Source organism: Amphiura filiformis, chromosome 8 (genome assembly GCF_039555335.1).
Source record: "Amphiura filiformis chromosome 8, Afil_fr2py, whole genome shotgun sequence".
Classification (NCBI taxonomy): domain Eukaryota; kingdom Metazoa; phylum Echinodermata; class Ophiuroidea; order Amphilepidida; family Amphiuridae; genus Amphiura; species Amphiura filiformis.
In genome coordinates this window covers 39,816,361-39,842,043 of record NC_092635.1, presented here as the reverse complement: position 1 = coordinate 39,842,043, position 25,683 = coordinate 39,816,361, and the positions used below count along the sequence as shown (strand labels likewise).

The 25,683-nt window shown below is 35.4% G+C and overlaps 1 protein-coding gene across 1 annotated transcript; it reads right to left on the bottom strand.

Annotated features, from left to right (window-relative positions):
* Window positions 1–10,588: 10,588 nt before the first annotated feature.
* LOC140159525 (zinc finger protein 474-like) lies at window positions 10,589–25,683 on the bottom strand. Its single transcript, XM_072183014.1, has 8 exons — window positions 25,599–25,683; window positions 24,844–24,944; window positions 24,391–24,569; window positions 23,751–23,861; window positions 22,756–23,487; window positions 21,357–21,363; window positions 20,370–20,565; window positions 10,589–11,672 (listed from the first exon to the last, which is right to left on the bottom strand). Exons 1-8 carry the CDS (start codon window positions 25,681–25,683, stop codon window positions 11,506–11,508), a joined length of 1,578 nt encoding a protein of 525 aa, XP_072039115.1. The 3' UTR covers window positions 10,589–11,505.

Below are 25,683 nucleotides of genomic sequence, written 5' to 3'. Positions count from 1 at the left end.
TGATAGTAGATCTAATACATGATACAATGTGGTAGCAGTAATCACCTAGTGATTACGAAATGCACGCAGGTGTTTGGGGACATATATTTGACTGTGTAAAACCACAGCAAGTTGTAACAACAATGTTTGTCATCAATGAATAAAGCGACTGAGCAAGGCTGAAACTCAACCCAGTTTTGGTTGAGTTTTCATTTTATATGTAATTGTGCTATTATGAACAGTGTCAAACATTTGCTTTGCTTGGAGATGTGAGTTGCAACTTGTAATTTTGAGAATGAACATTCCAGTCCATCTATAGTTTGTTCAGTACTGCAAAGGCAAGTTCATAAGGCAAAATCTGGACTGCTGACTTACTGTGTATGCATAGCTCGTATCAAAATGTATAGATGCAGTTCACTCAAGCATATCGATATACCAGTCCCTTGCCTTTGTTGATAAACATTGAGGTCAACTCATCTATAGCATTGTGTTTATCTCATATTATCAACCAAGTCAAGGGATGGAGTTTCCATAAAGACCTCCAATCCTTTCACCCAAAACTTGTCTTAGGTCTCCAAACAAGGTCAACACAATGTTACAAAAGGTTTGTAGTCTTTGTTTGGTGGTTGGCATTTAAGACAATGAGTTGATGATGAATGCCACTGTGCCTTTGCAGTACCAAACAAAGTATAGACAATGCAGTGAATGCAGCTTGTTTTATGTGTGATGAAATTGACAGGATAACATGGTACATGCAGTATAATAATACCAAGATAACAGGAATCAGTGTCTGAAATTAGTATCATTTTTAGCGATGAACGAGTATTTAAATTTCAAGCTCTGTATGATCTTATATTCAAATTTAATCGGATTACTGTTGTCAGATATGCTTACTATGATTATCAAAAGGTCAAAACAATTTATGTTTACTTAAAATTATGAAATATTTTTATCAGAGTAAGAATCTGGTAAGCTTGTACGACTTTTAAACTTAATTGCAATAAAATATGAACTTAAGGTTACAGCTGCCGATGCATTTGTTGAACTTAAAACCCTTGCAACCCAATCTATTCATTTACATGAAGTATGCCACCCAGAGTTCTACGTCTGTCTGTCTTAACCCCCTGAGCACTACCTGCCAATCTAACATTGCCTCTGATTGGTCAATTACATGATATTTTCACTTTAATCACCAATCAGAATGGAGCTTTGCAAATAATTCACCCCAATTTTTTTGAGTGGTGAAATATTTCTTACAATGTTGCTGATTGGGCCAATTGATAATAACCAATCGGCAGGTAGTTCTCATGGAGTTAAATGGACTTGCGAAATAGAAATAGTGTAACCCAAGTATAGGCGGATGCCTTCAGTTAGCTGTGGGTTGCTTGCTACTAAACTCCTCAACAAAAGTTTGGAAAGTTTTTTCAAGCATCTGTATCTCAAATTATTTGTAACATATTCATATCGTGTTGCATATCAATGGATAGCTACAATACTTCCCTTTACAACGACACCCCATTTGAAACAATAACATTTTTCACGGCTGAGTACACGCCTTGTGAATGTAGTGGGGTCTCAAAAAGAATTTGCCAAATTGACCATTATTCTGTGCAGCAAGCTGCAATCCCATAACTTCACAATCTGGGACCTGATGCAATCCTCCAAGATGACACCGTCACCCCACATAGCCACTGTAGTCAACGACTACCTACAGAATATGGGAGTAGAGTCAAAATGGCCTGCCATCAGGCCAGACCCGGGGGCCAGGCCTCAATCCGATTGAACACTTGTGGGACCAGCTTGATCGTGCTGTGCGTGCCCATATACAACCACATTGAATGACCTGCATTTAATCCTTGTTGAAGAATGGAATTCCATTCCGCAGTAACGTAAACCAGGTCGGTGAGCAGCATGAGGAGAAGGTGCCTGACTATTGTGGCTGCCTGTGGTTTTTCCACCCGCTATAATTGAGGTTAGTGGCTAGCGTGTTTGAGCACAGAATAATGGTCAATTTGGCAAATTCTGTTTGAGACCCCCTACATTCACAAGGCGTAGTACTCAGCCGTGAAACATGTTATTGTTTCAAATGGGGTGTCATTGTCAAGGGATTATTGTAGCTATCCAATGATATGCAACACGATATGAATATGTCACAAATAATTGGAGATACAGATGCTTGAAAAAACTTTCCAAACTTTTGTTGAGGAGTTTATATGGTTAATTGGATGGAGTTCTTGCCATAAGATCCTTTGCCTAGATGGTGAAATGGAAGTAAAAAAAGCTGTATGAGTTTTTAGCATATCTTGTTTCTTAAAATGGACCAGAACTGACCCATCCCTTTAAAAAAAATGTTTTGTCTACCAGCTTGCTCGTAAATAGATAGAAACGAATGTTATATGGATGGCTATTTAAAGGACACATGGATAGAACATAATAATATTAATTTTTATAAAAAAAAAAGATGCATAATTTGTAATTATTTATTTGTTGATAACAAAAAGAATACTTATTGTACGTTGAATGTTGCCCTAGGCAATGTAGATTTCTGTTTATTGAAATCATTACATTATCAGCTTTATTACAAACAATTCTTTGTGTGTAGGCATAGCACTCCAGTCTTGTTATATGTCATTTAGATATATTTTATTGCTCAAATATATTAAATTGCTAGACTTTATGAATCCTGTGTTTTAAACTTATAGAAAAAGTTTCACTAACAAAGGGAACTCGTCAAGTTTGTAATAAACAGAATTTCATGTCAGTTAGCCGCTTTATGTCACAAGTAGTTACGACAAGATTAGATCATTGGTTAGAAATGAAAAACTGCCAAATGTGGATGGTTTCAAAATGTGCCAAGTTTTCCATTTTTGCTCCATGTTTATCAGTTAATGTTACAGCCATAATGTACAATTTCCATTTGATTTTGTTATTCTTTACTCACAAGTAATATCTGTCAGGAAAGGTTTCTGTCCATAAAATTTTAAAGCCAAAATAGCAAGGTAAAGTAAAAGGAACTCCACTGACTATGTTGGCTTTATAATATGGAGTTAAGCCATGGCAAAATTACTGTTGTCTGTTGGCCTGACAGACAACAAATTTGACTGATTACATTTCGGTGCAAGTTGTGACATGTGTTAACATTACCAAAAAATAATGTATTTCATGTTATAAGATTGTAAATTATGGCTTTAAAATATCTGGACTTGATTGCTTGATTCTCGTCTATGTGACTGTAGACATGTATTAGATGCACACAATTATTTCCATATAGACGAATCCAATTTCACGCATTCCTACACCTCAATGGCAGCCATAGCTGGGTCCCCGTCGGGTATATCCCACCTAAAATATGAAATGATGCATCTTTGGCTGGGATTTTAAACTGTATTTCATCACCCGTGTTATACCTGAGACGAATATACCTAAAGGGATAGGAAGCAAGCACTTTTGTGCGTGCCACGTCTGTTATGGCAAAAATTGGCCCTTTTTTGTGTCTCAATTCATAAAAATGTGGTATACTTTAGAGATTTTTAAATTAAAACTCGACCTGGAGACACATTTAAACAAGGTCAAGTTTGCATTTTAAAATCTCAAAAGTTCACCATATTTTTCTGAATTGAGACACAAAAATAAGCATTTTTGGGCAATTTTAGCTGATTTTAACCAAATTGTCACTTTTTTGCATGAAAATTGTCAATTTTTCACATTTTTTTATTTTTTGGCCATGTTAAATGATTTGTTGATGTAGTTTAGTCAACCTACAATGATCTATAGTTGGTTACAGGCCAACAAAGTGGATTGGTGATTCCAAATAGATGCCATAACAGAGGTGGAACACATATAGCAGCATGTAAAGTACACACAAATAGGCTCGCTTCCTATCCCTTTAGGTATATTCGTCTCAGGTTATACGTAGACAATAGAATGATGAACGTTTACAACACAATACAACATAGCATTTTTAAGCGGTGTTAATCCACCCAATTGGGCAGTCACAACACCAGTTTTGTGTGCCGGGGACTCACGTCATGGCCGACTAAATTCTGCCCATCACTTGGCTTGTTGGATTCGTCTATACAAAATGAATACCTATGAAACAGCAACCCTGTGATATGTGGTATAATGCATCTTCATGTCGAAAAATGACTAGTTACTGTAATGTTGGCTTCTTGGCAAGATCATAATACCAACTAACTCTGGTTAATTGTTCTATAAACCAGGTTAGTGGTTGTGTGCAAGATGTAAATGGCGTTTAGTGCCATCATATTCTTGTAATTATACTATTATATTATTTGACAGTTTCAGCCTCACTAGATTTAACACATACTCATGGTTGAGTATCTGTAGCTTTTAGTTGAAATCTTCTCACCAACTACTCTGCAGGCTTTGAGCTAGTACACCCTTTTTAAGTGTTACAGTTCTTATGTTGAATATAAATAAATTTATGTGCAATCCTGCCGGAGCAATGAGTTTGAAGAATTTTGGTTGATACCAAGTCTTTATCAGCAGCGAGCAAGTCGCTCTTGCAAAAAAATTGCAAGGGTGGTTATAAATATTCCAATGGAGAGTTTAAATGCGTTATGAATATTCCATTGGGGAGTTTAAAGGTGCTCTCTTTTATTAAGGCCAAGAGCGTGTAGAAAAAAAAAACCATTGAAATATTTTTGTAGGTATAGCATTCACTCATTTGATTACTACAGAGGAAATTTTTAGTTCTCAAACAAGATCAAATCCTGGGGATCAAAATTACAGAGTAGAGCAGTTACAGTAGAGGCCAAAAATACTGTTATGTAATGGTAGTCTGTCAGTAGTGTAGTGAATTCTGCGATCATAAAAAGAAATTAAGTTCCCAGTGTCGTCATTGTGGTAGCGTGTACCATTAAAAACATTTTATAAAATAGTGTGATATTCAGAACGAGAGAAATGTACATGAGCAATATTGTACGGTTTGTATAATACAATAAACTTGTAGAAACAAAATTATAAATTTAATAATTTATATTAAAATGCATTTATTGTTGTACCCTCATGCTGTATATGCATGCCAACTAAATTGAAAGAAAATCACTGTCACCGTTCCTCATTTTGTTTATTTTATTTTTTATGCCCACACCAAAGTATGTCATGTATAATACAGAGTTATCCATGAAGTATACGATGTATATATAATTATTATAGTCCGACCTAAATGGTTATGGTATACAAAGATAAGAATTGAGGGAATCTGAAACCGAGTCACAAACATTACTAGAACTTTTGCAGCTTCATTTTATGTTAATAGAAGGGTCTTTCAGCTTGGGACCAAAAAAGTGTAATTATCCAATCATGAAGTGGTAGTAAATGTCCCCTTCAAAAATTGGTAATATTGAAATTCAAAGTGCATTTTTGGATTAAATTAAATACACAATATACTCACTTGGCTGCCTGTATGTGATAGGAAACAATCATCAATCCAGTTTCCAAATAAAATAAGAGGTATGAAATGAAACTCATACCAAAGTATTCTTTTGAAATATTGATGTTATAAATATCATACTCTGCATGTGTCCAAACTGTTACTGGTTTTATTTTAACTAGGACATTTGGGCTATTCCAGAAATAAATTGCAACCCTGTAAAGAAGACATGGGATTCCCATCAATTTTAAACTGTGTTCCCCATGGGAATTTGCCAGAAAAATCACCATTTAGCAGTGGGAATTCCCAAAAATGTATCATGTTCTTTTCAAATGACAAAAGAAGATGCGGGATTTCCCAAAAATCTTTGTGAATTTTTTCTGGGAAATCCCAATTTTTCAGTGCAATTTTTCCCAAACTGGGAATTCCTATTTTCCCAATGAAATTCTGGTCTGGGAGGTTTTAAAGTGTAAAATGACATGTCTTCTTTAAGAAGTGCAATTATTTCTGGAATGGCATGGACAGTACACAGGGAATATCGACAACCATATGTCACATGAGATCACCATTAATTTAAACCAGAACTAGAGAAAACCTGTAATAAAATCTAGTTTATCCTCAAAATTTGTTGTAAAATAGTAACCCGATGAATATTTTTACTTGTACCAATTTGGTCATAATTGTTTGTAATCAAGTTTACCCCCTCTGTGGTATGATGATCTTGTGATGTCGTAACAGGGTATCTCAAAATGGCGACAGACTAAAACTATAAATAGCGTAGCACTACTTTTCACATCCCATTTTGAAATGCCTGGTATTGTACACTATTGTGGATAAGAGAAAACCGAATGGATGTTGTTATTTCAAACTGGTTGTTCCATAATTTAAAATAATAAAATAACAACAATTCTTGACAATTTTGTGGTGCATCGTTTGTTTTATTCATGGTCAAATTCATGAATACCAGTACATGTAACAATAAGAATTACAACTATTTATTTGTAATGTAATAATAACGTTCACCCTGAACACAGTCATTATCAACTCTCACATTGTAGAAAAATTTCCAGTAAAATAATCTTCCTAACCCCTCACCCAACGTGAGTTAATTAGGCACATGTCAAAAATTTTGTTGAGAATTTTGCAGTTTCTATTAAAGCACTGAATGTGACCATCTCACAACTGAGCCGGATGTCGCCAGTGCCACTATTGAGATATGCTCCATCGAACTTAACAATAAACAATAGGAAACAAAGGATTTATTGACTGTTTTATTGATTTTTCACTACTTAAATGTCAAGTACTATAGACATGATATACATCATTTTAAAGCTAATTTCAAGCAGAATATTTTGGTTGAATATCTCAAAAATGATGATTGGTATAAAAGTCAACTGCATCCAAAAAAGGGAGATGCAGTAATCATCAAACCACCAATTTCTCACCATTTTGTTATGTTATTGGAGCATCTCACACCCCATGTTCTGAGCTTGCAACCCTATTTGAAATCATAACTATCGTAAACAGGACTACCTGGAAACAGTTATAGACGAATCCAATTTCACGCATTCCTACACCTCAATGGCAGCCGTAGCTGGGTCCCGTCGGGTATATCCCACCTAAAATATGAAATGATGCGTCCTTGGCGGGGATTTTAAACTGTATTTCATCACCCGTGTTACACGGAGACAATAGAATGATGAAAGTTTACAACACAATACAATATAACATCAATTTTTAAGCAGCTTTAATCCACCCAATTGGGCAGTCACAACACAAGTTTGGTGCGCCGGGGACCCAGTCATGACCAACTAAATTCTGACCATCACTTGGCTTGTTGGATTCGTCTATAGAACATTCTTATAATTGGCACCTTGCCACTGATGGAGTGAACATCGTCGCTTCCACTACACTCTGTGTGATATTGAAGTTCACCCCATCTATGGCAGAAAGGTGCCAATTATAAGAATGGTCTATAAACACAAGGATTACTCACACATCTCCCAAGGGTGGGTATTCGCTGCCGTAGTGCATATTAGTAACCATTAGTTACTGCTCCAAGCCTGGGCTCATACACCTGTTCCGAATTTCGATATGCCATAGGCTTTGTGTTGTGATCATTTTGATCATTGCATCGTAACAAAAAAGCATGATCCAGTTGACCTAGCAACGGTCATATTCTAACGTGCACTACAACAGCAAATATACATGTACTTATGAGGTGTTACCTGCCGACTACAAAGTTATCCATTCCCTGATATGCAGGCCATGGTGTTGTATGGGGTACATTACTGTTGGCAAACCTCTGGATATAAAACCATGGGAAAGTGACATGTTCATTTGCTACCATAAAGATTCACCTAATCGCATATGGGCTCCTTGCCTTAAGGGCCATTAAAGTACAAATATAGAGGGCACACTCCTCTAAAAATCTTAACAAAATTTAAGGGTCTGTGCCCTTACTGTGAGATTTTTATGGGAGGGCACTTAGTTTGTGCCTAAAATTCCAGTGTTGTCAAGGGAGCCCATATGAGCCATTAAGGCAAAATTTTTACGATATGTTTCATATTTCTAGTGCTTTAGCAAAGGGCTGACAGTGACATCAATGTGAATTTAATTATAAATTATAAACTTCATATTGTGAGCATTCACTCAAAGTGCTACACACCATGTTTAATAATGAGACATATTGTAGATCTGCCTCTATAACTGCATCGGTTATTTGGAGGGCATTGTGAAAAAACATTTTGCCTTTGGAACCAAGGAATATCCCTCGGGGCTGCGAGGTCCAAAGCAAAATGTTTAGATTTTTCACAATGCCCGACATATTACCGATGCAAAGTTATTAAACTCATTCATAACTGTTACTTTCATCTCTTCACTTTTTACAAAATAACACACAATTTTGCTCAAAAATAAACAATTTTTACGTTTTGCCTTTCCAAAAATCGATCGGGCTAAAACAGGATGACCAATAACAGAAGTGCGAATCACAATCTGCAAATATGGTAGCGTGCAATCCAAATACGGCGACCAGTGCTGTCACAATTTGTTTGATGCACAACATGGTGCGCGCGAAGGTTACTAATATTTACGCTGACGACGCGGAGGTCCACTGTTGTTTATTAGTGACCGCGTTCAGCGTTTGCATTTTGCCAAATAAATAAAAATGATTGGATCGTATGTATCGCGTTTATTAATGAGGTTATGAATACGTGTCAATGTTATAGAGTGCACTTGGTGAAAAGGACTATCCCCTCCAAATGATGTGGTGCCACACTGACTAACCCTACATACTTATAGTCTGTTAACCAAAAGTGTAAAATTATTCTACAAATGGCTAGTATATTCTTCTAAAATAAAAATTCATATAAATTATGAAAATATACATTAATTTCCATTACAATATACAAATAAATCTGTCTTTATTAAATGTGCATCACATTTTCTTTACCTTATAAGAATACCTTTAACAGACTGAAAACAATACAAATTTCTCTACACAATTAATGCGCTTCAATAATGCACCATATCTACAATGTACATGTATACTATATTAAAAATAAAGTGAGGGAATAATGCCAAAAATCACATATATATATAATTGTGCAGAAATACACATTTTCACATAATTATTCGTATGTACAAAGCCATCAAATTTGGCAGAACAGTTGTAAATAAATTCCAATTATACTACACATACCGTACATTAATTTTGTACATAATCACACACTATATACTAACCACAGGAATGAAAGCCTGTTCTTAGGAACCAGTCCCTTGACAATAAAAAAGCCCTATTGAATATTACAATACATCAAAGCATCACACTTTTACATAGACAATAATAATACAATGAAAGACACAAAACAAGGTGTTCATACAGAAAATGATCAGGTTTATCCTCTGATGTAAATACTTACAATGTAATAAGTTGCAATAAGTCTGTATATATTTAGAGGTTAATAACTGAGCATCGGTTATTTGGAGGGCATTGTGAAAAATCTAAACATTTTGCCTTTGGAACCGAGGAATATTCCGAGGGATATTACGAGGTCCAAAGCAAAATGTTTAGATTTTTCACAATGCCCGACATATTACCGATAAAAAGTTATTAACCTCATTCATAACTGTCACTTTAATCTCTTCACCTTACAAAATAACACAAAATTTGCTCAAAAGTTTATAAAAATAGATGATTTTTACATCTTCCCTTTCCAAAAATCGATCAAGCTAAAACAAGACGACCAATAACAAAAGTGCGTATCACAATCTGTGCAAATATGGCAGCGCGCAATCCAAATATGGCAGCCAGCGCGTGCGCAGTTTGTTCGATGCACAACAACACCCAAACGCAGGTCAATTGTGTGTCCCATTGGAACAATTACACATTTTGCGGTCAATTGTGAGATATTAATGACCTCGATTTGCGTTCGCGTTTTCACAAATAACTAAATGTAATTGGACCGCACGCATCGCGTTTATTAATGAGGTTATCAATAATAAATTAAATTTGTGTAATGGTCGAAAAATAATCACTTGGTGAAAGATGTATTATTCCATTCCAATGGCAAGTGGAATGGAACAATCCGTCTTTCGACCATCACACACATCAACATTTAATATTTGTATATTATATATCTCATACAAAGTTTCTTGTCATTTGATTGGCCAACTACTATTGATTATTTCTGCTATTTTTAGCAGCCAGCTGCAAAAGGACTATTGCACTCCGCATCCGTGCAATATTTATTTTCCATTGGACGGACGCGGAGCTACCATAGCAACGCTGACATGCGATATTTCCACCTAGACTCGCCAATTATAGGTGCGGGTGTTGCTTTTAAAATAAATATGCATTTAAGATATCTTTTAATTTATTTCTTTTTCCAGGTGATTTACAAAATTAAGTGGAAGCAAAGAAAGTTATTTTAAAAAGAGTTATATAAAACAAATATTGAATGTTTTTATTTGTTTCATGGAAAGAATATTTCCATGTGGTGTAATATGAACTGTTCCATTCAACTCTGCCAAGCCTCGTTGAATGGAACAGTCCATATTTCACCCCATGAAAATATTCTTACCATTGAACTCATAAACATTTAATATTTGTATACTATCAATCACTTAACTTGACATTTTAGCAAAACTGACTACATAGTCATAGTGGTTAGTTTTATCACATCAAGTAAAAGTAAGCATATCAAGTATCTTGAGGAATAAAAAACGTCAATAGAAAGAGAGAGAGAGAGTTGTGGCTAGGACTTCTATTTGATGACTTGTACAGGAGTTTTTGCATTATTGTACAACATCTACCTCAGGTATATAAGAACATCCTCCACACTCATGATGATTGACAATCAAGCCACATCAGTCAGCTTGTGCGCCATATATATCCCAGTATGAATGGCAAATCCACCCGCCTGAAGACCAAAGGTTTCAGTTGCAAAGTTGGCGATTCCATCTAGCCAAAAAGTGAGTTATCTGGTTGACCAGATTAAATTATCACAATTTGAACCTTTCCCAGATGACTATAAACAACTGCTTTGCTGTCTTGCAAGATTGCTCATGTACAGTATTGGCCACACAGGACTTTACCATGCTATTTGATAGTAAATATAAGCTGGGGTTGTTTGGCCGACTTCTTTCAAAATATATATTGAAGGATTATTGCAAGAAGGCCCCATCTGCAATAGCTGCCAGGTGTCATATTTTTCAAATGTGTGCAATATAGAACGCAAAAAAATGGACAAAAGTCTATAGGGCAGCTATTGTAGATAGTCTTTGTTGCGTTCACCCCTGAATATTATTATCATAAGACTGTTCATGTAGAAGGACCCTGCTGTTGGCTTGGGATGCTTGGACACCACAGATGAGAGAGATACAATCACGCCAGCGCTGTGTGCCTTCACGTATACGCGACAGAGCGTTGCGTGCTTTCGCGATTATGCGATAGACCGTGAAAATACGCGGTAATTGTGTAGCAGTCTCGCCTATTGCATTTCATGGAACAATCGGCCCTCATTATCAGGTGATGCTGAGACTTTGACTGATTGCACACGGTCTGTATCTCTCTTGTCTAGCTGTGCTGGACACATCCAAATCGCCATCATTAAAATGTGCAGGTGGGGCTAGCGTTGTTTCGCTGATGTAGACTTTTTACAGGATCTTTCATGTATGACAAGTGAGTCCGGTAAGAAGGTCCTTCCACATTTCTGGCATGGGACCAGATTGGCATTGGCTGCCTGGAATGCTGCATTGTTGATCTCCTCTATGGTGTGTTGACCACCACTGCCTCCTGGAAGATTGGGGGATAAAGAAAATAACTTATATTAGGAGCAGAAATTTATGTTTGTTTTAACTAATACCGGGACTAATACTAATAACTTGATTATTCATTAAATTATTTTGTGCTTGTTTTTTTCTTATTTTATTTTGATTCCTTTTTCACATTTCAAAAGAATAAAAATTCTGTTTTGTAAAAGATACACTTTAATTTTCTCATATCATAGGCACAGATGAGAACATTCTGTTTATCAACCTCAAGCACTGTGTGCAGCATGCTAATTTATGACACAAAATATAAATTATTATTAGCCATTATAGTCCAACGTCTTGCTTATGTTTTCCCTTTGTGATCGACACCAGGGTCTTAGCTAGCTACCCGTCTGGCCGTCATTTTAGACGGCCAGTTTGCTCCTGGGACGGGCAAAATTAATGCCTTTGACAGATGCTATATTATAATTTGGATGTTTTGAGAAGCTAATTACCCTTTTTAGTAGACCCAATTTGTAGAACAAGGCCATATCAGCACATATTTGAACTCTTTGGGCTATAGATGTCTGGTAAATGTTTTAAAGGTCAAATTAGGACAGGCAATTTTATTCAAATGACGGGCAACCCTCAATTTCTAGCTGAGACCCTGATCGACACAGCAGTTAATTACCCATAGCAACAAAAATAAGCCGCAGCATCTTTTGCTACAAAAAACATAGAGAAGGAGACCAAGCCCAAACAATCCTAATCACCTGAATCAAAAATCACAGCCAGCTAAAAATGGTTGTGGAAAACCAAGATGCAATGTCTGTCACAGCGGAAAAATGTACAGAAAAATATCTGACTATAATTATGCTGATGGCCTTAAATATTTCTTTTCTTTTCAGCTCATTAGTTGGAATGGTCTAAAATAACTGTTGACAAGTTGATAAAAGAATTAACAGAAAAGATAATTTTTTTTTTTTCAATATTTTTGAATGTTGAATTCATGTTCCCTAAATCAACCACCAATATATTAAACTAAAACTTCGTCCAATTTTACTATTAACAATGATTAATAAAATATTAAGCCAAAAACATGTGTTTCTAATTACCAGTTCTTACAATTATATCTACGTCTACATAGGCAATTAGCAATGGGATAATTGTATATAGTTGATATATTATAATATACAATGTAAGCCTACATGCAGGGTATTTGGTATGGGGAAAATATGCTGACATTCATGCTGACAAGTTCTAACATATGCACAAGGAATAAATATAACCTAGCATCAGGGCTCAAAGAATATGGAAGCAAGGGTCTTGTTTTCTTAATGTAAAATGAGCAATACTCAAATGAAAAGAGCAATTTTTCTGAAGAAAACTTGAAAATAAGTTCTTTGAGCCCTGTCTAGCATTCAAGGTATTTCAAACAAAGGTGCTCTTCATACATGCACAAGGGGCGCTGCAAGCCTTAAAATAACTGAAAAATAAAAAAAAATGCTGCTATCAACAAAATATATATCTGGTGAATACAAACATTTGCAATTTATGAGCTTGGGGATGGTAAAAAGATACAACAAGGTTAGATTGTTGTCATAAATTTGTACATGTACATCCATTCTCACAAGGATTGATTCATGGAAATGAATTATGTGAATCACAGAGCATATAAAAGGATGGGAATGTGGGAACACAGTCTAGTCATGTCCGCAGAAAATCTTGAAAAGTAGTAGAAATAATTAGGGTGACTTGTAAAATGCAAAAAAATTACTATAATTGTCACCAATTTATATACAATTGTCATTTTGTTTTGTCCAATTATCAAAAAAGGTTATTTTTGTAGCCAGAATAGCTTAATGCACCCCATTAAATGCTAATTTGCTAAACAAACTGTTTTAACTCACAGAAAATTTTAGACATTTGCTCAAATCGTCATCTTTTGTTCCCAGAAAGTCAAAATTATTTATATGGCCTGGTGAATCAAAGGCGATTCTTGTCAATGTTCAAATTCCACACAATCATAGTGATCACAACCAAATTCTTTGGCAAGAATCAAGACTGATTCTTGGGCTCTGTGAATCTCTGACTGAGACGTATGGTACACCCCTGATACAGGATACATGTAAAGAAAGTGGGTAAGCAAATAAATAAATTGGAATTCATATTTATTTTAAAATACTGATAAAAACATGCATATTAACCATTGGAAATGGGTAATTGAGTTGCATGCTCATGCTTGGGGTTTTTTCACACACAAAGTATCTGACAATTGAACTTACTCTATTTTTTACGAATTGGAAAGTTACATATTATAGAAGGTCTGTACAAAACTGAGTAAAGGGGGGGGGGGTAGAAAGAAAGAATATAGTACATTAGTAATTCTGAAAAGATGAACAAATTGTTTTTAGTATACATGTGAGGAAACAGTTGTTACAATAATATATTTATATTTCATTTGTTTTTATTTATACATTCTGCAGAAACTCTTTGTTATATGGTTTATTTTAACCTGAAGTAAATTGTTCCATGGCTACTTGTCAGTATTAAGGAAGTAGCAACCTTCTTCAAAAGTGGAAATTTTAACTGCACATTAATTTTCGTGCATTTCCTACTCAACGGAGCTACCACAGAATTTTCATATGCCAATTTGCTTGAGCCCCAAAATCATCATTTAAAACAAAAATGTGTGAATGTACTCTTTTATATGTATAGGTCTATGTGAGAAAACCCAGAATCATAAATTTAACAGCAAGTGATGTTGTTCAATATCGGCAAAGCGCAAAAAATTACACATGCAAAAATGACCACTTTGACAGCAATTAGCATAAAATTGGTTGCCGTGGTAGCGAACTGACATTGATTGTCTCATGCATCCTTCTCAATTATAAGTGAATTTAGATGATACAGTCATACATTGTAATGAACGACCTTCTACATGTTAACAAACTTGCTTGTCTATTCAAGCACCTTCAAAATATATTGAAATAAATGTTTCTGTTTTATTGTAAAATATTAACCACAGATGTGTCGGATGTCATCAAAATATATTTTGAGATACAATCAAAACAAACAGGAAGCTTATTTTGCTCCTTGAAGCTTATCTTACCCCACGCTATACCTGTCATAACCTGTGATATAAAAAATACTACATGTACCCTTTTTATGTCAAAATTTGGTTAATTGGCAATACAATGTGTACATTAGTATGAAGAAAACACAAAATCAAATATAGTGAACATTACATCTGACTCATTTATTTCATATCATCATAAATAAATTTATCCATTTCCCTTAACAACCAAGCCCTATCGTCATAACAATGCAATGTCTATGTAAATAGCATTAAGATACACCTGCTATGTAAAGCGGATGACAATAAAAAAAATATATAAACTGAAAAGAGGAAAAAGGGATTCATTTTGAAAAAAAACACATTTAGAATTCATCATACTTTGGGCCAGAAATAAGTACAATGCAAAATTTGGTGCAATAAAAGCCATGTGTGAATGTGTGATAAAAAAATTGTGTGATAAAATTTTTTTCCAAACCTGATTTTTTTTGGGCATATTTGTAATGTTTACATACATGTCCAAAGTTACACCTAGAATCAGCCAAATTCATTGTGATTGAATTATCATCAGAATAGTCAATTGTTTTCTTTCGTTTTACCATGTTTACCTCATTATTTCATCTTAAAATGAACAGAAAAATTTCCTGACATGTTATTACTAATAATTTATTATTTCATTATTTTAGGTAAATAATTTTTTTAAATCAAAATTATGGCATTTTAGTACAATTGTTATATATCTACAAAATCAAGGGATTGATACTCAGTTTTGATTAAAATTTGGGTTTGGGAATAATGAGAACTTGTTTATTTTTAGTGTCTTTGCTATTTCAAAGGTCTAATATCATACCGTAGAAACCCGTCTACAAGGAATAGTAGCGACTGTGATGATAGTAAATTTCACGCTAGCGCCTCCACAATATTATATCATTATGGAATTTGAGCAAATCATTTACCGACACAAGCAGGTATACAATGTATTATTTTATCTTTATTTCGCATCTCACGAGCATAGCTCACTTGGCAAGGCATAAGACTTTGGTTCTTTAGATCGGAAGATGGTGAGTTCGAGCCTCATCACGGTCACACAAACTTTTATAAACAAAATATTGTTCAAACTTTTCATTTATATTTTCTTGCATTTTCTAAAGACTCCTTTCGTGATCATTTTTTTTTTCATATTTAGTTTAATTTATTCTATTGTTTATATGCGCATGTGGTCAAAGACGATTCCTTACTAGCCACAGACCGTCCGCTGGAATAGTTGAACATGAACCATTCGCTATAATGGCTGTTGGTCGGACCTCTCATCTCTCCACATCGATTGTGACCTATAATCCCCGACATTGCCCTTATGAACTCACATCCTCCTGTTTTATTTCAATACGCTGGCGAAATTACGTAATAATCGGATTAACTACCATAGCAATAGGTGAAAACAATTTTGAATATACCGCGTTACACTGATACGCTCAGGCGGTACCTCTTCATTGAACCATATCATGCTGCACCTGTAAGATTAGTATCTTTGAAAAGACCAGTATTGTATTCAATCTATGATTGCAGACATACACAGTACAGGTGATGAGTGTAACCTGCTTGTAGCGCAGCGCGATATGTTCAAAATTGTTTTCACCTATTGCTATGGTAATTAATCCGATTAATTATAACTTCACCAGCGTATAATGGCTTCGAATAAATTCTGACCATCACTTGGCTTGTTGGATTCGTCTATACTTCAATTCGCTGTCGAAGTGACGTAATCGCAATAACTACCATCAAGCAGATTGCACTAATCACCCGCGTATGTCACCAAACATAGATTGAATACCACTCTTTTCATAAATACTAATCTTACATGGCGAGTGATTAGCATTTCTTTGACAACTATGGTTCAATGTATAGGTGCCACATGAACGATGAAGTCCAGGGCTATATATTCAAAATTGTATTCATCAATTGCTATGGTAGTTAATCCGATTAATTACGTCACATCGACAGCGAATAGCCTATGAGTATGGGTTCAAGTGGAACAAAAAGTAGTGTATGTCCATTGCTAGCTATGGTAATTAATCATGTTAGTGTTTACATCACTACTTCGGTAGAGAAGTGTGCCTTCTCTACCAACGCCTGTGATATAACAGGTGCAAGCGAAAACAAAATTGAATGACCAGAATAGTTTCCTTTGTCAGATGAATTGATTGAAGTTTTGAAGACACTCTATTCTTGATGGGACAATAGATTCAAATATGGAATAATTATTATTCCTCATCTATTTTTTTTATTGAAAAAACTGCAATTGTGGCAACAGAACAATATTTATTTTGATTTCATCACAAGTCTTTCATTCTGGCGAGGGTAGAAGATGCATATATTAAGTTCGTAAAAAGGACCAAGAGAATTAACTAAATTGAACACCCCTGCAGTAAGGTGGAACAGGTTCGTGTATACTGGTTAGATTAGATTTGCTTCATATATTTTCCAGCACGATGAAAGTGTTCTTGCTGGCGCAAATAGCCATAGTAGCTGAAGGCGCCATTAAACTCAAAGAAAGAAAGAAAGTGTTCTTGTGCGGGCTTCTTGCGGTCGGAATGCGTCATTATGGCAACAGCGGGCTAGTCGTAGGGGAAGGTACAACCCCACGATGAGAACGCAGTTGCCATTGTCGATCGCTCTGGCCGCAAGAAAGAAAGCTAGTCTAAAGAGACGCGCCACGGTGGTGGCGGTCTTTTGATGACACACTTATACACATAAGTAGAAACAAAATCGTGCTTAAGCCAAAAACGCACCCTACCTACCATTCCTCAAGAATTGGGATGGCACAAAGGTGCAACATAGGTTTTTATTGCAAAGACGAGGACAGACAAGTAGTTACAACACATCTGTCTAACCGTGGGTTTCGCTATAATTTTATTTTACTAGTTTCTATAAGACCACAAAATTACTAAAAAAAACTAAAAAAAACACCAAAAAAAAACACCTAAAATTAAAAGTAGAAAGGTAGATTTGAAGAAAGATAAAAAGAACATGTCAAAAAGTTAAAAATTAAACGAGAATGAAAAAACGGAACCGGTGCCCGGACCATGCTCTCTTCAGTTCCAAAGTCTGACGCTCTATCAATTGAGCTATACGATCCTGATATACTAAACAGTCGTTATTATGTCAATACAATTGATTGGTGTTACAACATACTTAGATGGAATGCATAGCCACCCAGTGCCAGTATATATTTGCTCAAACTCCAAATACAAAAAGCAACCAATTTTATTGAGGGCGTTTCTTAGGTATATCCTTGTAGACGGGTTTTACGGTATAGACTTCTATAATATTCTTAAATAATCATGCTGAGATAGCCAGAGGCAAATTCAGTGACAATACCTTACATGTATGTGCTATCTTCAGTAGATGACAATACAGTGCATGAAATACTAGTATCACTTGTTCATTTTAAAAGCTACCCAGCAAACACAAAATGTTTTAAACAGGTTATATTTTAATAACATTAAATGTCAGGTTTTTATAAAAGTAATGAAACATTTGAAAATGTACTGTATGAAAACACACTACAATAACATTATAAAAATATTGTCAAAATGTTATTATAAAATATTTTCTACAAACATTTTTTACAAATATTTTGTCAACATTAATGTCAGAACATCTTGCAGTACATTTTAAAAAAATGTTTTTGAATGTTGTGAAAATGTTTTATACCCTTTATATAACATGTTATTAAGGGGGTACTACACCCCTGCCCAATTTTGTGCCTATTTTTGCATTTTTCTCAAAAATTAAAGCGCACTGGTGACAAGTAAGATATGTATATTATAGGGGCAAGGACTACAACTACTGCATCAGAAATTTTATTTCAGCACAGACAACAGTTGTGGAGTTACAGTCAAAAATGAGGGAAAACCAATATTTGATCAATAAATCAATAACTACTTGCTTTGAGTTGCTGAATTTTCAGTACAATAGTTGTAGTCCTTGCCCCGATAATATGCATATCTTACTTGTCACCAATGTGCTATAATTTTGGGAGAAAAATGAAAAAATAGGCACAAAATTGGCCAGGGGTGTAGTACCCCCTTAAACGTTTTCTGCCCAGGTTTTCTGACAACCTTTTGTAAATGTGACACGATCTGGTCCATGGGGGCCAAAGGAGGCATTTTTGATCATTGAGTTACTGTAATTATTACATTACACATACAATAGGCTATCATTTACTGAAAACACCAAAGGTCTAGCATATGTGGTTCTAAAGTTATGAATTTTTTTTAATTTCTATTTTCTTATGTATTTTATTGTTTTATTACTCTATATTTTTACCTTTATCTCGGTTTCAAATTTGCCGCCTTTGGCCCCCATGGACCAGATCGTGTCACAAATGTAGAATATGTTTAGTGTTTGCTGGGTATTTTTTAAGCTTTCTGATTATCCCTTCAACCACTGAACATTCATAATCTTATTTTCACTGCTAATCAGGCTAAAAGTGTATTGCAATATCCTCACTTTACTAGCAAATAATCGACAAATTGAGTTCAAGACAACAACAAAATAAACCTAATTTCTTCACTTTTGACTAATTAATATGAAAACTCTGGAAATTTACTGACTTTGATACTTGGAATTGGCAATTGCCTCTACTTTTTGTGAGACAAAAATAGTATTTATAGTGAGCTTTTATCCATTTAACACATAAATGTAAAAGCACTTAGAAGAGTGAGCAGTGATTTGATATGTTTTGACACAGGTTAATGAAGGGGGAATAAAGTCTGTGCATCTATCACGTACACACAGATACAAAGGTACAGGAAAATGCATCAAGATCTGTCAATAAATGAAAGATTTGAATGCACTACTCAAATTCAGTAGCATATGAACAAGTGTTCACTTTGAAAGCACAGGAAATGAAGAGAAGTGTGCTTTTCTTAATTTTAGTCACACATTTGTGGACCATTTCGCCGATATTTTGAATTTGAGCTAAAATATCCAGAGGCAGATGCAATTCAACAAATTGGTAAGGTTAAAAGTCGCTTACATGGTCCCCTTATATTATAAAAGTGCCAATTTGCAGGTGTGTATGTTTGTATGCTCGTTCTTAACTTGATTTTGAGTTTGAGTTTTTATATTGATATAAATATGCACAAACAAACATGTTTGAGCATCACCCATCTTTAATTCATTACTATTCCTACATTTCATAATGGGGCTTTTTATTCTAAAAGAATTTCCATAGCTGGAACTGATAAAAAATCTACCATATATATGACGTGCCCCGGTGCGGAATTCAGTAATTTGGTGGGGGTGATATCGAAACAATGAAATTAAAGTCAAAATGCAGGGGGAATTATGCTCAAAAACCTTCAAAATAGTACATCAAACTCAGCCTGATATAAATGTTGGATTTTTTTAGACATTTGGCCAATTTTATATATAGGCACATGGAGGAGTTTTAAGTTACTGCATAAGCAAATTATTTAAACTTGAATAATTCTGATGAAGTTCACATCGTTGTAAGCTATTGTAATATCATATACCTGGACCCCTATACCCCAGCCCTTATGATATATCTGTTATCACATAGTTATAATTGAGCACATCTAGCCCAGATATCTAGTACTTTGCATAATTATGCATAAATTTGCATAATTAACACCTTACCTCCTATGTGTCTTATCTCTGGTTTAACAGGTGCATTCCTTCTCTGGCCTTTAGGCAACTTGTCATTTTCCATATGCCATTTCTTCAGACAGTTTGGTTCATGTATTGTGATAGACTTAGAGCCATACTCTCTTCCACATAAGTAGCAAATCACAGTGGCTGGTCTCCTAACTACTGCTGGGGACTTGGTACTTTTCTGTTGAAAAAACATGGCAGATGTGCAGACAATCATGAGACACCCATCAAAATACATGCTTTCTAAAAGTATGCAAGTGATCAGGTTCAATTTATTACAATCTGCAATCACACAACTAAAAGACACTCATTGGCACTGTATCAACTGAAATTAGGGTCTATCCTTCATGATATTATTTCATCTAATCCTACCCCAACCATAACTCTTATTCTAACCTTAATTTGGTGTAAAATTACATGAAGGAAAAACCAAAATGTCTCTTATTTGTTTCATTTTCTTTAAAACAGTCTTGTTTGAGTATATTTGGCTATTTTAACCATGAAATTTCACCCCTTTAATCTGTACACTGTAATGCAAATTTTCAAGCTCAGGAAAGTTTGGAATAAAGCGAGTGAATAAATCTTAGTCATCCAGTAGTTAAGAGAGTTTTGGAATTGATTCATTTCCAAAAACTCTCTAAGGAATAAAGCTAAAGGGAACAAAGCAAAACCCAGTAATGATAACCTGAAACCCACATGTATGCATACACCAATGTGTATTTTTTCATAACTTCCAAAATCCATTTCTGTTAATATTCCATCAATATTTTTAATATAGCTAGTTCAATGGTAACATAAATGTTTGCTCTGCACTGAGTGGTTGTCATGACTGAGTGTAAATAGTACGATAGTATTTGACATTGAACAATATTGACACTGAATACCCTCAGCGAACTGTACAATGTTTACAGTCTATTATGGATTTTTACAATTAGGTAAATAATACAAGAGACATTTTTCAATACAATCTACCTCTTTTCTGTTTACATCAATTAGAAATTCCAAATTTTAACCAAATTTATTATGATGTACATTCATGTACAACTACAAGTATTTCTCTATCAACAAACAGACAATATTTTGTTAAATTTATGATTCAAATTGGCATGAAAGCATTGAAATGCACCAAAAAGAGAGTAGTCTATGTTGTACATGATATATTCAGTTTCTGATTTTCCCTTTTCATAGACATTCATTTTTGTATGCAAAATATGTAACATTGTTTTTAAATTTCATATAATCCCATCAATACATTGTACATTGTACACCAAATGTTCATATTTTCCTACCAAAAAAAAGAGCAGTCATCTGACCTTGACATTTCTCGCTCGAGATAGTTAAGGTTGTTAATCCGATACAACGCCACTGCCCAAACTATCTGCTACACATGCTTATAAATGAAAAGGGGAATTCCTGTATTTTTGTATGAAAATAACACCCTTTTTTCATGAAATCACACATTTTTGGGCTCTACAAATACCCACATTTTCATGATATTGGAGGCATTTTTAAAAAACAAGAAAGTCTGTAGAGCTAGCTATGTTATGTTTGATAGTGATACAATGTAGGCACTGGCCAGCGATAGGTACCCAGCAAACACAAAATGTTTTTAAAATGGGTTACATTTTGGGTTTTGATTTTGGTAAAAAGGTTTTAATAACATTAGATGTTGTGTTATATAAAGGTCATAGTTTTGTATAAAAAGTTTTGTATGAAAAACACACTACAGTATAACAATATTTTTAAAATAACGTCAAAATGATGTTGTAAAATATTTCTTGTAAACATTTTTTGCCAAATATTTTGTCAACATGGAAATAAAATTATGTTAGAATAATTTGCAGTTAGTTTTCAAAAAATGTTTTTGAATGTTATGAAAACATTGCACATATCCTTTATATAACCCGATATTTAAATGTTTTCTGCCAACCTTTTCTATTAACCTTTTGAAAAATATTGTTGAAATATTGTTGCTGCAGGGTCTTAGGCAGGATTTGAAGGTTTGAGTGTGTAAAACTTTACTTGGGTGTGTAAATTTAAGATTTGTGTAAAAAGTATAGGCCATGTGGACAAAAACTGGGTGTGTATTAACAAATCTGGGTGTGTAAAACACTCCCTACACAGCTGGCTGCCTTAGAAGCCCTTGGTTTGCTGGGTAGCCATGACAACGGCGAAATAAACATACATGTACACTAAATAAATCATTGGTTGGGACATAAAATGCCCTTACCTCTTTTTAACAAATTTTCCAATTGAAATTTATTAATTCACAAAAAAAACAATTCGTAAATCAATTTTTTAAAGCACCTTTTTTTTGCAAAGTTTTCTACAAGCACATGTAGCCAATGTATAAATATTACACACCACCTACCTGTCCAAATGATGCTGATTCTGCAGACACTCCCTAGTCTTATTAGGCCCACAGCCTCTTTGGTGCACTTGTATTCGATCTGGAGCAAAAGTCCTGCCACAATTTGGGCACGGTACAAGATTTGATTTATGAGCTTCCCATGCAGCCTCATTCATTTCAGCCTTGTTGAATTTTCCAGATGAACGTCCTCCACCCATCAGGCTTTCTGGTCTTTTAGGAGTTGGACGCCTTAGCTCTTTTGGTAGCTGCTTATTTTGAATATTCCACTTCTTCAGACATTGAGGCTCATGAATCTCCAAGGACTTGCTTCCAAATTCCCTTCCACAAATGTAACAAATTAGTGTTTTTGGTTTAGCTGGTACTTTTGGTTGCGTGTTCTTAGGTGTCAAAGGAGTTCTGTCAACTTTGACGCTAGGTTCAGAAAGAGTTGCAGTTTTGGGACGACAGGACCTTTGATGTATCGGTAGGCGATCAGGGGCAAAGGTCCGTCCGCAGTTGTTACAAGGCAGAAGTTGAGCATTAGCACTTTGACAGGCAGCTTCATTGTAATCAGGAATATTGTTTATGCCATCAGATTGCGACATGGATCCGGGTTTTATTGGGATTGGTCGTCTTTGTTGCCTTGGCAACTGGTTATTTTCAATCTGCCATTTTTCCAAGCACTTAGGTTCATGTATAGATATAGATTTAGAACCGAATTCTCTGCCACAAATATAACACACAAATGGTGGTCTTCATAATCACCTGAAATAAATACAATACCACATTAAAATCAAAATAATATAAAATCAAAGGAAATGCACCCAACTAGGCCAACTTTTACAAAAATTAAAATTATGTGATATCAGAAGGACATTCCTCAAAATGCAAGTTGGTGTGTCCGATGTGCTCTGACTCAGGTCCCACAAAAATAATGTGCAAATGTCGCTATCCGATCCCTTACAGAGCAACAATTCTGATGCGAGCACCCATCCTGATCAGCTGCGTTTACTAACTTTACTTCCAAACTTCCATTGCTTTGCACAAAGTACTGATTACTGCCTACTTCAACCATAGGAGTGCAGAACTGTGCTGTCTGTAACCACTGTTGACCTTGAAAGATTTCTCTGATTGAAATGAAATGGTATAAGAAGAAAATGTTATATTTAATATACTGTTATTGATATACAAATATGAAGTTTATGAACTGAAGACTTTTTTTGGCAGTACAATTAACTCATGTACCAAGTACAACCGTGTTGTGTAATTTAATCGGTAAAAGTAGATGAAAGTCCTTGGAACTGATATGACTCTTGATGATATGCTAAATAAACTCAAATCAAAACAAACAGGTGACAACTTTAAATACAAAAGTGTCCTCAGGGGGCCCACCCAGACTATTCTGCTTGGGTCCAGTAGGACATGACTCAACCAGTCAACTAAAGCAACATACTAGCTACACAGGTTCTGGTAATATGCTAAATAACACACCCCTTGAGGGTTTTTTTTCTTATGGAAACATGCATTGAGTATAAGCCAAATATATTCCAAGTTGAAGGTCAACATCATTCGTGGACAACATCAAGTTTACCTCCAACCTGACTTACATGTAAGCAAGAAATATGTTGCTGGATCATTATTATAAGTGCATCTAACCTCATCAGTCTATCTGTATGCTGTTGCGGATATCTTGCAATTATTTCCGATAGGGATGGTGTTGCCATTATTTGCTTGAGAATTTGCTTGATGCTGATCACAAAAAACTCAGTCCCACTGGAATCCTCAAATGATCCAGGTTCACAATATCCGGGAAGTTTTGTGATAAATTTCTTAACCTATGGTGAATAAAAAACTTAAAGTCAAAAAGTTAGCTGCTGTAAAACTGCTTATCCACAAATAAAAGGATGGGGGGAATATGATGATAATGAAAAACATGTTAGTCGTTTCCCTCTTGGATGTTGAGACTGTGTAGCTGGATAGTATGTAGGTGCTAGATACAGAATTTCTCTCTGCTGGCACGGACTGTGTCGGGCGGTTACCTAAAGACTCAATACCCTGTAGGATCATGTCAGAGATAGAGTGGTTGGGGAGGTTAAAGTGATTACCAACAGGGGGTGTCAAGCTTCTTGGTGTTGACAGTGGACCTGTGTCTATAAAACTGCCTCCTAAGTGCAGTCTTGGTTTCTCCCACATACTGTATACCACAAACTCTGCAAGAAATGAGATGCAATACATTAGATGTAGTGCAGACCTGTGATGTTGCCCCTGATCCTGTGGGAGAAATTGTTGGAATTACTGGTGACAGAATCCCCTTCTTGGATATGGTCCTTGCAAACAATACACCTGTTGAAATCAAATGTGAAAGTACCCTGTTCTGTGGAAGGAATAGTATCAGAAAGAGGGGGGACTTCAGCTCTCACAAGAAGATCTCTAAATTTTGTGGGATAGGCTTTTACGACAGGAATTCATAACAATTAGTGGGTTTTGATTGTATGCACGATGATCGTTTATATCACTTAATTGCGGACGTGGTGAAGATTAGCGGCTCTGTGATTAGTCGTTTGAAAATAGAGAGCGCCACACACGACATGGTAAAGATTAGCGGCTCTGCGATTTTCTCAGCTCATTTCTATTGATAGTAGAAGTTTCATTAACTCTGATTTCCAACGCTTCACGGGTCAACCTCATCCCCAAGTGAGAAACTTGCGCCAGTTTTGTTGTTTCATCCCACAGAGGTTTATGGCCTTCTTTGCAAGCATGTTCAGCTAATGCCGAGCCCTCTTCTTTCTTTTGTCTTGTGGCTCTTCGGTGTTCAGATATTCTGACCTTTAGTGGTCGTTTGGTTTGGCCTATGTATTGCTCACCACAACTGCAAGGTACATGTATAGAGTACACACATGGCACGTACACTGGACAATAGAAGCACATCAGCTTAAAATCCCTATTCAT